The sequence below is a fragment of the Plectrocnemia conspersa genome, unplaced genomic scaffold, assembly GCF_051122295.1.
Source record: "Plectrocnemia conspersa isolate PC_06_02 unplaced genomic scaffold, ASM5112229v1 ptg000013l, whole genome shotgun sequence".
Lineage (NCBI taxonomy): Eukaryota > Metazoa > Arthropoda > Insecta > Trichoptera > Polycentropodidae > Plectrocnemia > Plectrocnemia conspersa.
Genome location: NW_028277177.1, coordinates 18,283,840 through 18,297,998, shown reverse-complemented (window position 1 = coordinate 18,297,998; position 14,159 = coordinate 18,283,840). Strand labels below are relative to the sequence as shown.

Here is a 14,159-nt window from a genome sequence, read left to right as displayed (position 1 = left end):
CTTTAAATGTCGTCTAACCAATTGTATCTCGCTGTGATCAAATTGACATAAATTATGTATGATCTCGAAAATCATTCTTTGTTTATTTTATTTTTTTATTCATCGAACGTCTGAATATAAATAAAGTATACAAGAAACGTTTTTTTAAATTCATTACAATTTGATAAAAAAATATTTTTTCTTCCGTGAATAATATCTATAATCATCTCTCGTTTATAAAAATAAGTATTCAATTATTATTATAATATATTTAGCACCCGAATTTATCGTTATTTGCTTTGGCAATTTTTTAACGTGGCAACACTCATTTGACAGTTGTTCAAACCATGGAGGTCGATGATGTGGTCGAAGGAGTTTGCATTTGTTGTGGAGCCAAAGCTGGACCCTTGTATCGCCAATACAGTCCAGTTGTTCTCAAACTTACAAAATGCGTAAATAAAAAAATATTTATGGACATAATATTAAATTTTTAAATTAACTATATATTATTTTTTTGAATAAAATTTGTAGGACAGATGCGGAAGCATTGCTGACAAATATTTAGAATATGATCCTGTTATTACAGTGGTTGATTTAGTCTTATTCTCGAAAGAGGCCTACAGACATATATTGTACAACACACATTTTAAGGTTATATCATTATATTTAAATTACTTATTATACAATAAAATATATTACTAAAAGTATTTTTATAGACTTTCTGGAAATTATTTATAAGCTTACTTATAATGGATGCATACATGGACTTACCCAACGATTCCAACAATAAATCAGACTTAAAACGCAGAGCAACACAAACCATATTTAGTAATAAGAGCTACGTTCATATATTCGACGATAACTACAGCTTTATTTAGTACGTTTGCTTTGATGTATCCTTACCAATATAATTAGTAATTTTTATAATTATATTGATTGTCAATCGTTCTAGTGACAAACCTGATCATTCTTTTAAAAATATGGATAACTCCAATAAATTAGAGGATGAGGATCCATTTTCATTAGCTACAACAGTCTATGTAGCTTTTGCTATATCTCTACTTGGTAAGTATGGAATGAATGTGTTTTATTGAATTTTACTCTAACGTTGCTTTCTTTTTAGCTACTACAATATTTTTAGTAATAAATTTTATATTCACATTATTCCTTGGACATACGGCTCTAATGAAAGATAAAGGTAACATTATTAAATATGTAATAGCTATACGTTTTTAATATGGCAATTAAAATATATTATTGATTTCAGTGAATTTCCTATTATTCTGCAAAGCTCTGATTTTGGCCAGCAGTGGTAATTTCTTCTTATTGCCAGCTCTCATATGGGGAAACGATCATGATAGATCTATACATACATATTTAGTTTTTGGGTATAAATTTTTAGCCCTCATAAATGCGCATTCAAGTAAGTTTAAATTTTCATTATCACTGTATATGCCACCTATCAATATAAAACTATGATTTATGAATCTTTGTTAACACTAGATTTACGGCACTTTTATGTTTTTGATGACACCCATCAAATTGACAGATTCATGCCGGTAAACCCAGTGTTAATGTACTGATATTCCAAAATCTTTATATATATTTGTTACAATTTTAGTCATTATAATTAATTATTCACAACTACCGTTATTAGTCAAAATTAGACAAACCCATTTACTACCTCTATACTAGTGACTAATATCTGATATACCTGGGTGTGAATCCCATATGAACCCTAATGATTTTCAAATTCTGCCATATCTGAGAAATCAAAAATAAGTTTATTATAAAATTATAATTCCATAGATCATCGTGGATTAGGTTTTTCTATATTTTCTTTATCTCACAGATGAATAAGGTGACAAATAATTAAAATAAAAAGGGCTATGTTGTACATAGTGATATGTCTGAACAACAATTCATAATTAATAACCTAGATGACACTTATTTCAGTCTGGTGTTTCACTATTTACTTAGTAGTTATTAGTTGTGTTTGCCCCGTTGTAACACATTAGGTTAATTCCTATTTTCATAATATAAAATAACTAATAGAATGCATCCTTGTCTTGAACCCTTTTAGACCTGAAATTTTAATGTTAACTTAATCCCAAGAGCTTCTGCCAATATTTAAAAATTCTCTATAATTTATTTCGTAATCGTGCTACATATAAACCCAATAAATGTTATGCAAATAGATGGATGCCTTCCAAAATAATTGTAGAACTTAGTAATGAGCTTTAACTCTTTCTTAACTAAAAACTATATCTTCTCTCATAGTAATTTACTTTATATTTGAGAGATTCGTAACAAAGTAATTTAATGAAATAGTTCTCTTCATAGAAGGGAAATCAACATTCTAATTTTAAATAATAAATACCTTTTTCAAGCTCAAAATGTGATAATTAAGTAAAAAACACCATTCTCGACATAGTGTATATTTGACTAATTTCCCAATCGTCAAGTAAATGAGGACAAAGAGTACAATTTAATAAAAAAAAATTTTTTTCATATGGTACAAATATTAATTCATAGATGCAAGCACAAAAAGCTTTAGTTTTTTCGGATAGATACTGCAGAACCCGTCGTTAATTAACACTGACAAAAATGTTTGATTTTACCCGTTCCGTGGATTACCATCAGCAAACATGGCGGGCAGTTACCGCCTGACCCTTCAGTTAAGTGTTAAGAATTCTTCATGATAAATTGCATAAGAAAATATTCTCAAAAAACTGTCTAAAACTTACAACTTCTACGTCTTCAATTGACATTCGACTTTAATTTTGATTAAATTTAACTTTGATTAAATAAACCAAAAGAATTCAGCATATAACTTAACATCCTTTATATTAAAATAAATGTCTATTGATCAACATTAAACTATACATATGTTATTATTATAAAAAATATTTTGTTTCAGTCATTTTTCAATGCAGTTACTTCGCATCGTCGACAATATTGATGATATCTTATACAATCAAGACTTCCATTTCGTCTTATTTATGGTTTATAAGTACATTTTTTCTGTAAAGTACAAAGTGAGATGAATAAAAGTTGTGCCAAATCTGTTATTGTTTAATAATTTATTTTAATATATACAAAGACAAATAGAATTATTACAGCTCAGTCATAGTTCCGTTCATATTTATTACAATATAGATATAGTATGCGATTAATGTGCTATTTTAATTTTCATATTTGTAAAACTTATAACAATATATCAAAAAACATTCTCATATAAAAAAAAATATAAAGTTGATATTTTGTACATTACAAATTACACATTTATTTGGTTTTATACAGTCGTTTAAACATAAATAATTTTTATACATAAAATATTTAAATGGGTAACTTAATTACAATAAATGACTTGATTAATAAAAAAATAATACTCTTCAAGTAAATATAGTATTTTTAATTGAAGGAATGAAACAACTAACATAAATTTATATGAAAAATCTACTATGTACAAAATTGGCGTAAAAAACTCCCTAAGGATTAATATACAAACTACTCATTTATGCGCTCGTACATTACAAAAAATAGGAATATTCCAAACGTTTAAACCAACGAGATCCCGAGTACGTATTGGTGCTATTATTTTTTTGTTTTATCAGTACTGGTGTGTATACCTTAACATATCACTTTTTACTAGGCTGCTATCGGTGTGTCGTCTTGCCCTATCATGACGTCTTCGTACATCACGCTGTTGTCTCTTCGGTTAATCTTGTGTCTTAACCAATTAACTAAATTATAACGACGTACGACTAATATTAAAGCGCATATAATAAGAGTTAAAGTAACGACGGTGACTATTAAAGAAGTGGCCGACGAATGATCTGGCACGTCGTCAGGATGCGACTTGGTACATTCGTCTTTTTGAGAATCGTAAACGTATCCTTTCACACACTCGCACACTCTTTTATTACACATTTGATTGCTTCCTGGGCATTCGCCCAGTTTTTGAGGATTGCAATTCGGCAAAATGGCACCTGAAACAAGAAAAGTTCACATTATATTAGTATAAAATATATTGTACTTGTTGAAAAATTAACTGAGAAAATATAAAAATAATTTAATGTTATCTCTCTCTAAATTTAATTTCTCCATGAGAGCGATCAAATTATCTTATCTTATTATTGGAACGACACATAACTACATGTCACTTTATCTATTGGGACAAAGTCAGTGTCTAGGACCTCCAATACTTCAGACACAGTAGAGCTTATATACTTTGAATTAAAGTTTTCTATAAGTAAAAGGATAATTTATGAGTAAGTTATAAAAAAAAATTCGTTGCATATTTTTACATTTTTGTTGAGAAAACAAGAAAAAAGGGAAAATACAAACAATCGTGAAAAATACTTTTATAACACTAGACAATACTTGAACAAACTGATGTAGGTAGACCGTATTTATTTTACTGTAATTATTATTTGATTCGAATTTTGTGTTGTTTGAATTTTTGGCTTAAGCAAAAACCTTTGAAACGAATTAATCACTTTGGAGACTTACTGTATTATAAAAATAATAAATAGTGCAATAAAAATGTATCAATCTGTACATAATATTTTATCTTCACACTGTAACATGAGTCGTACAACAATGTATCTGTTTTATAATAATTATGCAATGATTAATGTATCATGTTGATGTAGCTAGTAATATGACATAATCGTTGGTAAAACAATATATTTTTAACCAATGGAAAAAACAAATCTGATAACTGCAAGAATACAAAAGGTCAAACAGACATTATTAACAAAAACAAAGGCTTTGTGAAAAATATGATTCAACTATACTTTAATAGAAGGATTGAATGAGTAATTTAAGAATGAGAATATATTATACTTATGTATTACTCATTATTAATCATAATGAGCAATACAAAATTTTTGTGTGTTATATTTTTCAATTGGAAGGGTCTTCTTATCCCTTTGCTTGTTTATATTGGGAAAAATTTGGGGGCATAAAACGCAGGCTACAAAATAATTCAGGTGGAGTTTTCCTGCTGAAACTGAAAAAAAACACTTTTTTGGTTTGTGGCCCCTTTGGAGGATTTGTGTGACTTCGCAGCCAAAAAGACAGTCAGTACACTCATCCTTCTATTTAGGCGATAAATACGTTTCAAGGAATATCGCGTAAATCGGTGCATAGAACGACATTTGTAATAAAATGATTGAATAGTCTTCACGCGTACTTTTTAACATGTCTTTAAATTACAAAGTAATCGTACAATATATTTTAAGAAATAATTTTATAAAAATTTACTTACAAAGTAACGCATAGGTAATTTTATTAAAAGAAAAATGTACATAAGAAATAAAAATAAATTATCTATAGAGAATTTTTTCCTGATTTTGCTGTAGCAAACTGATCAATATTCCCCATTCAATAACTGGACATATCCCCCTCCCCACCAAAGCATGGGCAGTGAGAGGTTTCAGATGTAGGTCAAGTGCGAGAAGTGGGAGTAAGCCATTAATCCATGCGTTTGTTACCCACACGTGAAACCAAATATATTTAATTTGGAGTAATAAAAAAAAGTTTTTTCTTAATCAAGTAAAAGTAAATCGAGGGATAAGTATACTGTTTATTTTCAGGAATAAATATAATTTACCACATAGAAAGAGCGAATCTCAGTTCCGTTTTCTCGAGTGTGAATCCCGATGCGCCTAAGTGTCACATCTTTCAAATCGATCTTTCGAGGAAGTTTCAACGAATCGCTGACAAGTATAATTAAGAACTAATTGCGTTATCTTCGGAAACACACCCTTAAAATGTTGACGCTCAAGATGTGACTATTTGTGTCAATCGTTTAAACCAGGGGCTCGAAGAACAATGGCAATCAATGCGAGGTCGAAAGTATTGTCTCCAGCGTGTGTTTTGACTTCTTCCAAGGGTGTTTTTATGGCTGTGGTAATGGGCGATTGTTAATGGCTTTTGAAAGTATGGGTTATTATGCAGTTTTGGGTGCGCTATCCTTTTTTTGTAAGCAGATTTCTCTTTCGTTATATAAAGCCACTTATTATCATTAGCGTGAGGTCTACATTCATCATGGAGGAAGACGCTGTTATCGTCGTAGAGATTTTTATTTCATTGTTAACCGTTTACCGGCCGAACCAGATGGACCTTATATCTTGCCCTATGCTGCCTATTTTTAGATTTAAAAAAATATATATGTCAAGTGTCAAGGTACAGATGAATGACCTTTATACCCCATAAGGGCCTCTGGGCGACGTTCCCAGTGCATTTGATGTCCATTCTTAGCAGTTAAAAATCTAAGTGCTAGGGTTGTCACAATGAAACAATTATGAATTATATTTTTTTGCTTTATTAGCAAAATAAAAAGTAATAAATAAATTTTGTTATAAAGTATCAACTATCAATATAACAATAATAAAAATAACGTTGATAACAATAATAACCATGTTTATTCCAGCTTAATGGGGCAGGGTCGAGCAATTTCGTATTACAAAACTAAAAACCGAGAGGCATCCCTGTTTCAATTTTTTTTATTTGTTAGCTACTAACACAAATCATGTTAGTCAAGTTCCATATCAAATATCAATTGTTATTTATACGTTTTATACAAAGGCGAAAGTCGCTATTGGCAGCTCTGGCGACGTTGAAAAGAAAAACATTAATATTTATTTAAGTGGTTATAATTTTTAATATTTCTTCAGATATGTCACTATATACCTAAATAATTTTTTAATATTATTTATAAGCGTAAGTAAGATTTTTTGTTGAATACCACAAAAGTGGTTCGCGGAAATAGAGTGGTTAAGTCATTTTTCGTTTCCGGGATCTCTAAATTAATCATCGAGACCCCTCACGACATAGTCGAAAGTCTCGCCTATTCTCAATTTCAAAATTTTAGTTAATACCTAATTGTTGGAAATCACCATGGCTCAAATCCCAAAACTTTGATATGAATATTTATTAAAAAAAAATAGGAATACAAAGAATTTTCTAGTTTACAAAAAATTAAAAGATGAGTTAAATTAGGGAAAAATACAAAAAAAATTTTTTTTACAAACTACGATAAAATAAGGGAAGACAATACGTAATCGCCGTTGCAGTCCCAAAATGGAAAGCGAATCTTTCAGTTATTTAATTAGCTAAAATGGAAGATATGGTGTTAAAAATATGTATATGCATTACGAATAAATTAATAAAGAAGTGACTAAAAATGAAACTTTAAACCGACAATAGTAAGAAGAAAAAGCGAAATAATTTAATTTATTTTATTTTATATAATATATATCATTTGAACTGTTTTAGATTACTAGTGATACAATATGAATTAAAAATGTGTTGTTATATGTTGGAGCATATAAATAAATTATTATTAAAAAACTTTTTTGTACATCATAGATTTTTTACATATTTTTTTATGCAGTTTTTGGTAGAATGCGAGTGTGACATTGTCAGTTTTTATATATATATTTTAACTATACGACTGATATGAAACTGATTAAATCAGATAACCTGACGTTATCGACAAAAGCAAGGTGCAAATATAATTTCGCTGACAGTATTGTTAGTATGATACGTTCTATCTAGAGTATTTGTCCACTTAAAGGGTTGACCAGTGTGATGCAATGTAAAATTGCGCATCACAATGAGTCGACGCTAATTGGAAAAGTGGTCGTTCCGGCCGAGATTGACGAACGCGACGCCGGGACGCTGGTGTACGAGACGGCTCGATTAACCATCGAAATTAAAGAATCGCGACGCAGTTCATCCCCGTAGAGCGAGAATCGTAAAACCATCAAGCGGTACCTGCTCGTCCGGCGGCGATGAGTAAAGCAGGCAGCAAGAGCCGAGGGCACAGCGCCAGCCCCGTCAGCCCCGCCATGCCGGCCCGTCGCCTTCGTCTCGCGCCCTGCGCCTCGCAAACGTACGACTGCGGTGACAGCTCGCGCACAACACGCCGAACTGAAACCGAATGCTGCCAGTCGGCAAAAAGATATTTGTATTTTTGTTTAAATGTGTACGTGTGCTGAATGCTCACAAATTACAGAAACGTTTCGAGATTGAGAAAATTATATTTACAACATCTAGATAAACTTTGTCACGTTATAAGTAGTGCTATGGCCTAAAATTGCGATTTTTTTGTTGATAAATTAAGAAATTTGACTTTGTTTGAACAAAAATCCAGTACTATACATACTGGTAAATCCAGTACGAATGGTCATCTTAGTTGATTCATCCGTACTGTACTGAGTGTGGTCGATAAAAATATTTATATGGACTTATTTAAATGCAAAAAAGAAGCTGAACGCTTACATGTGAACTGTAACAATAAATTTGTATTTAAAAAATGAAATTGAGTTTATGGCCGAATCTGATCGTGTTAGGTTGGTGACGCGCACGCCGGCCGGTTATCGCGCCATTGCTTCCGGACGACATGGCTGACAACGACGACCTTCTCGATTACGAAGATGAAGAGGGAGTCGCGGAGGGAACCGAGCCCACCAACGGTGTGGCCACCGCGATCGCCGCCGTAGGCGCCGCCCCACCCAAGGACGTGAAGGGCTCCTACGTGTCCATCCACAGCTCGGGCTTCAGGGATTTTCTACTCAAGCCCGAGATCTTGAGGGCTATTGTCGATTGCGGCTTCGAGCACCCTTCCGAAGGTAACGATCGTTTTAACTATTTCGGCGTCATTCCCGCACAAAAGCGCCCGCGTCTGTCTCGCACGTGGACGCTAACCTTGTTTAATCAGTTGGGCGCGATAACCTCGTTCCGATTATCGCTGTTCGTGTAACGTTCGATAGTGCCGAACGCTTAACTGCTTTCGTTTCGATGGAATTGCTTAGCTTTATCCCGACTTACAAAAAAAGATGGCGTCGTTAAGTTTTATGACCTAACCTCAATCACAAATATATATGTATAATAACTTGATAGCTTTCTTTTCCAACCAAATGCTCGTAGAATCGTTATTTTACTTTAAAAAACGTGTACTTTAAAATAAAGTCGAAATAATAAATGCACGGAACTTCATTTACAAATGAGAGATGGTCATTATAATTTTCTGGAAACGAGCATGCCCGCCGACTTATAATATTTTTCAAGGAATAACTATTTACACCACTACCATCAAATGGATATAAAAAGAAAACATACTTTTCAATGTATGTAGACCCCCCCCCCCCCCCAAATGACGCGGTAAATTTACGATTTGCTATTTTGATGCGTGTAGTTGGGGTACGTATGAATCAAGCGCGTGTGGTGAGACATCCTCACTTTGGTTTGCTCACACAAAGGGGCATCCAAATAGCATGTCCGCAATTTACCGTGTTATTGGGGAGTCTACTGTATTGTTTACGGTCACTTTTACCTATAATTTCTTTACCACTGATGTGTTATGACGGATTATGTAGTATCGACCTGCAAAAACTATATATTAAAAAAAATTATAATAACTTTAATTTAACCAATATTAACTGTTCTAACCCGCCGACGACTCAAGTTTAAGATATATTTTTAAAAAAACGCACTTTATTTGCAAGTTAACTAAATTTAAATTTTCATTTTACACGACCCACAAATTGAAAATCGATTTGTGATCATATTTAGCTATGCATTACCCCCCCCCCCCGTCTGCAAATGGCTTTAAAATGCTTATGTCAAAAATTCCAAGGAATGTAAATCTATATGCAAAATCTGTGCAACAAATGCAACTGTAACCCATAATTGTAAAAAAAGTAGTCAGGTTGTTCTTTTCAATATATCTAAAACTTGAGTCGTCAGCAGATTAGAACAGCTAATGTAGGTTAACCCTTTATGTGCGGAATTAAATTTCATAAAAAGTCAGGAAATATGTCAATTATCAACTAAAAAAAAAGGAAAAGATATATTTGTGATTTTTTTTATATGTTTGTAGTCATTCTCTGCTGCATCTTTATTCACCTTCAGAATTGAATTTTAAAAAGTAAAAAGTGATAAAATAAAGGGAAAAGGAAAAAATGCATAAATGTTTTTGACAATCATTTAATAAAAATGAATTAATAAAGAATATAGAAATTATAAAATTTATTCCAGGTAAAAGCAGGAAAATAATGCTACAATTTTACTGTTTTTTTTCTGGAAAAATACAAATTAAAAAATAAAAATATATTATTAGAAATATTTTTTTTGTATGTACATGCAAATTTATGATTTTTATAGTGTGGGATAAATCCGCATCTCGCATCTGAAGGGTTAAATTAAATTTATTAAAAAAAATATAGTTTTATTATTATATAGATTTTGCAGGTAGATACTTCATAACCTGTTGTTATATGAGGTCAAAAGAGTAGAATTTAGAGTAACGCAGAAATGATTAATGTCGCCAGTACTCATACAAACTTTGCTCCCAATATTTCTTGACAACTACTATGATTTATATTTGAAGCTTTGGAGCCAGATAGGGTAACATTCTGTAACCTCGGCCAATCTAAACACATCATTCTCTCCCGGCTGTTACAACACTATTCAGAAACATCTATTCGCTTGTAACTTTCTGTTACAAGCGAATAGATGTTTCTGGTAAAAATTATAAACATTTCTTATCACAATAAATTGCTAAAGATTTCTAGGCGTTTTTTGCCATGTACATTGAACCTCCAAAATAGCAAATACTAATCAAAAAAGTCACTGAAAGCTTAACTGCAAAATACTAAATTTGCTAACATCTAGATTTATCTGGTTTCTTTAGTCGTTTAATTTTATTGAATTAATATAAACCACATAGTATTTTGTCATTTCTATAAAGTTATAGTAGATCCAAGCCAGATGTAGTGTGTTTTATTAGGTAATTATATGCCTAGTTCTTCAGATTAAAATGATGATATCAGATAGGGACATCAGATTTATGATGCTGATATGACTATCGATTCTGATCTTTAATTTATTTAAATATAAATAAGTTTGTACGTCAGCTTTTTGTGTAAATTGTTTCTTATATTATTTGTTTTGTTGTTCCAGTGCAACACGAATGCATTCCGCAAGCCGTGCTCGGCATGGACATATTATGCCAGGCCAAATCGGGAATGGGTAAAACTGCCGTTTTCGTCCTTGCGACCCTGCAGCAGTTGGAATCCACAGAAAATCACGTATACGTACTGGTCATGTGCCACACGCGCGAGCTCGCTTTCCAAATAAGCAAAGAGTACGAGCGATTCTCGAAATACATGCCTGGAATCAAGGTGGCCGTCTTCTTCGGCGGTCTACCGATGGTGAAAGACGAAGAAGTCCTCAAGGCGTCGACCCCGCACATCGTCGTCGGAACTCCCGGGCGAATATTGGCTTTGATCAAGAGCAAAAAGCTAAACCTGAAGAACCTGAAGCACTTCATCTTGGACGAATGCGACAAGATGTTAGAATTATTAGGTAAGATAGGAACGCAAGTTAGCATCGCTTAATACATTCTTATTGTGCATTATTTAATACATTCGCTTTGTTACAGACATGCGCCGAGACGTTCAAGAGATATTCCGCAACACTCCGCACGGAAAGCAAGTCATGATGTTTTCGGCCACGCTCAGCAAGGAAATTCGCCCAGTTTGCAAAAAGTTTATGCAAGATGTAAATGTTCCTAAATGTTCAAAAGTTTATTAAAAAAAATCGACGCGCGTAAAACCGTCTGCGAAACGAGAATCTAAATTGGGTCAAATCAATCAGGGGTCGGGGAAAGATACGATATCGTCAATAGTCTATATGCACTGCAGCCCGACGAGTAGGTTTTTGCTGGGGCGGGGATGGGGGGGGACATCAAGATGCGTCAAGATTGAAGAAAGAAGAAATCAGTTAACCGTGTTAGCTTATCCCGGCATGGCTGCAGTGTTTCGAAATTGCTAGGGACGTCACTCCTCTAATGGCTGGTGCGCAATGATGCTTCTGGTGCTCAATGTCGCTACCTGCAGTCGTTGGCTGTCCGACATTCTACTGTGTGATCTATGCCAGTGTCATGTTTCTCAAAAAGTATCGTGACAGTAAGATATGATATGGGTTAATTTTGATCTTGTTATTTATATAAGTATTTTATTATGCTTTTTTTAATTCCCGGATTCAATCGTCGAGCAACACGAGAAGAAAGAAATGCTTTTAATTGTTTAGACCTCTATCTGTTATGATTCATATTCAGTTAAAAAATATCAATTTTATTAATGAACGATTGCATTTTAAAGAAAAATTATAATTTTTATATTATTGCGTTATAAATACATTATTCGCGATGATAACGTATTACAAACATTTTAGCCTATGGAAGTATACGTCGACGATGAAGCCAAATTGACTCTGCACGGATTGCAACAGCATTACGTTAAATTGAAGGAAAACGAGAAGAACAAAAAGCTCTTTGAATTGTTGGATGTGCTCGAGTTCAACCAGGTATTGCATTTTAGGTAAGTTTTAAATTTGTTTTCAGTTATTGACTCGTTTTTATCTTTAAATAGGTGGTTATATTCGTCAAATCGGTTCAAAGATGCATAGCCCTCGCTCAGCTCCTCACCGACCAGAACTTCCCCGCTATCGGAATCCACAGAAATATGACGCAGGGCGAGAGATTGTCCAGATATCAACAGTTTAAAGATTTTCAAAAGGTATAGATTAGTTCAAAAACTTATCGTTGATTAACCACCGCTACCTTCGCTTTTATAGCCCTCATATTTACAATGAAAATATTTTTTTTTTAATTTTAATGCAAAAATATAAAACAATCATTAACTTATTTAAATGTGGCGCTGACTTTTTTTTTTTTAATAAAATGCTAATTGCTATATCAAAAAACGTTTTAAAGAGTTACAGCAAATTGCTATGATGAAATCAGATAGGGACATCAAATTTATGATGCTGATATGACTATCGATTCTGATCTATAATTTGTATACAATATTAACTATAATAATATGAATTTGTTTTATTATTATGTATATTATTTTTTCAGCGCATACTGGTTGCTACGAATCTCTTTGGCAGAGGAATGGATATCGAGAGAGTCAACATTGTGTTCAATTACGATATGCCTGAAGACTCTGACACGTATTTGCATCGAGTCGCACGTGCTGGTCGTTTCGGTACAAAGGTGATTAATCATTCATATTCAGCTCTTATATTTTACATGATGATATCAGATAGGGACATCAGATTTATAATGATGATATCAACTATCGTAACTGATTTAAATATGTTTTAATATTTAAATAAGCTAATTTGAAATGTGTATTACATATTGAATCATTTTTATAGGGTCTTGCAATTACCATGGTATCTGACGAGAGCGACGCAAAGACGTTGAATGAAGTACAAGAACGTTTCGACGTAAACATAACAGAACTGCCCGAAGAGATTGATCTGTCTTCGTATATTGAAGGGAGATAAACAAAAATTCTTAAGCATATTAGCGATTAGGTAATAATTTTAAAATTTTATTATAACTTACTATTTGGATTTTTAAGTAATTATTGTTTTTTGCGGTTTCAGATTTATCACTACAGTTTCCATTTAAATTCTTATAAATAATTGTGATTTCGATGTAAGTTTGAATAAAACAATGTCTTGTAATAAACAAGTTGTGTGTACGAAAGTGTTGTTTCATTTTTTGAACCGCTATAGTTAGTGTAATGGCTGTTTAAATGAAACGTCTTTATTTATTCGACTATTTTGTACTGAAATATTAGGTATAGTTTGACAGAAATGACATTTATGTTTTTTTTACCGCAACAAAAAATATTATTTCTAATACAAATTATTATCAATTTTTGCTAAGTAATAAAAATTTAATTTTAAGTTATTTATTGTCTTTTATTTACATCCATAACACGTTAGAGAATTACCAGAAAAAAATTGAATCGAGGCGTAATAGCTCCTAAACAATATAAAAAATAGAAGAGGTAATCTGGTTGAAAAACCGATAGTGATCCGCGATTACAATCAGGGGAAAGCAGCGATGGATTTATTGGACCAGACGACGGCGTATTGCAGCCCACTTCGAAAAACTCGAAGAGCTCCTTTTGAACACTTCAGTAGTAAATTCTTTTTTTATGTTAAAAAATGTAATAAAAGAAAAAATTATCATTGTGGAGTTTTGGAAGGAATTTATGTATCTTATGTCGTACAAAGATTTTTCAGAGCCATCAACTTCAGCAATAACTAAAATACGATCAGCCATGAAAAAATATGGTCTA

At 32.5% G+C, this 14,159-nt stretch overlaps 3 protein-coding genes across 3 annotated transcripts; 2 read left to right on the top strand and 1 right to left on the bottom strand.

Moving 5' to 3' along the window:
• The first annotated feature begins 302 nt into the window (after nucleotides 1–302).
• Nucleotides 303–3,045, top strand: Arv1 (ACAT-related protein required for viability 1). The gene is made up of 7 exons (XM_088201239.1): nucleotides 303–431; nucleotides 511–630; nucleotides 696–856; nucleotides 932–1,044; nucleotides 1,103–1,177; nucleotides 1,247–1,402; nucleotides 2,900–3,045. The coding sequence occupies exons 1-7, from the start codon at nucleotides 327–329 to the stop codon at nucleotides 3,007–3,009; spliced, it is 840 nt and encodes a 279-aa protein (XP_088057365.1). The 5' UTR covers nucleotides 303–326; the 3' UTR covers nucleotides 3,010–3,045.
• LOC148227488 (uncharacterized) lies at nucleotides 3,044–7,917 on the bottom strand. The gene is made up of 2 exons (XM_088201242.1): nucleotides 7,768–7,917; nucleotides 3,044–3,971 (listed from the first exon to the last, which is right to left on the bottom strand). Exons 1-2 carry the CDS (start codon nucleotides 7,841–7,843, stop codon nucleotides 3,631–3,633), a joined length of 417 nt encoding a protein of 138 aa, XP_088057368.1. The 5' UTR covers nucleotides 7,844–7,917; the 3' UTR covers nucleotides 3,044–3,630.
• A 426-nt stretch (nucleotides 7,918–8,343) lies between these two features.
• Hel25E (ATP-dependent RNA helicase 25E) lies at nucleotides 8,344–13,558 on the top strand. Its single transcript, XM_088201238.1, has 8 exons — nucleotides 8,344–8,624; nucleotides 10,957–11,361; nucleotides 11,438–11,556; nucleotides 12,232–12,363; nucleotides 12,429–12,575; nucleotides 12,920–13,057; nucleotides 13,222–13,383; nucleotides 13,456–13,558. Exons 1-7 carry the CDS (start codon nucleotides 8,396–8,398, stop codon nucleotides 13,351–13,353), a joined length of 1,302 nt encoding a protein of 433 aa, XP_088057364.1. The 5' UTR covers nucleotides 8,344–8,395; the 3' UTR covers nucleotides 13,354–13,383; nucleotides 13,456–13,558.
• The last annotated feature ends 601 nt before the right edge of the window (nucleotides 13,559–14,159 follow it).

Excerpts from the sequence above, each read along its gene's own strand:
- LOC148227488 (XM_088201242.1), bottom strand. The coding sequence starts at position 7,843 with ATGGCGGGGCTGACGGGGCTGGCGCTGTGCCCTCGGCTCTTGCTGCCT. Across the intron at positions 3,972-7,767 it reads CATCGCCGCCGGACGAGCAG|GTGCCATTTTGCCGAATTGC; the intron begins GTACCGCTTGAT and ends TTCTTGTTTCAG.
- Arv1 (XM_088201239.1), top strand. The coding sequence starts at position 327 with ATGGAGGTCGATGATGTGGTCGAAGGAGTTTGCATTTGTTGTGGAGCC. Across the intron at positions 631-695 it reads TGTACAACACACATTTTAAG|ACTTTCTGGAAATTATTTAT; the intron begins GTTATATCATTA and ends GTATTTTTATAG. Across the intron at positions 1,178-1,246 it reads GGCTCTAATGAAAGATAAAG|TGAATTTCCTATTATTCTGC; the intron begins GTAACATTATTA and ends TATTGATTTCAG.
- Hel25E (XM_088201238.1), top strand. The coding sequence starts at position 8,396 with ATGGCTGACAACGACGACCTTCTCGATTACGAAGATGAAGAGGGAGTC. Across the intron at positions 12,364-12,428 it reads ATGTGCTCGAGTTCAACCAG|GTGGTTATATTCGTCAAATC; the intron begins GTATTGCATTTT and ends ATCTTTAAATAG. Across the intron at positions 13,058-13,221 it reads CTGGTCGTTTCGGTACAAAG|GGTCTTGCAATTACCATGGT; the intron begins GTGATTAATCAT and ends TCATTTTTATAG.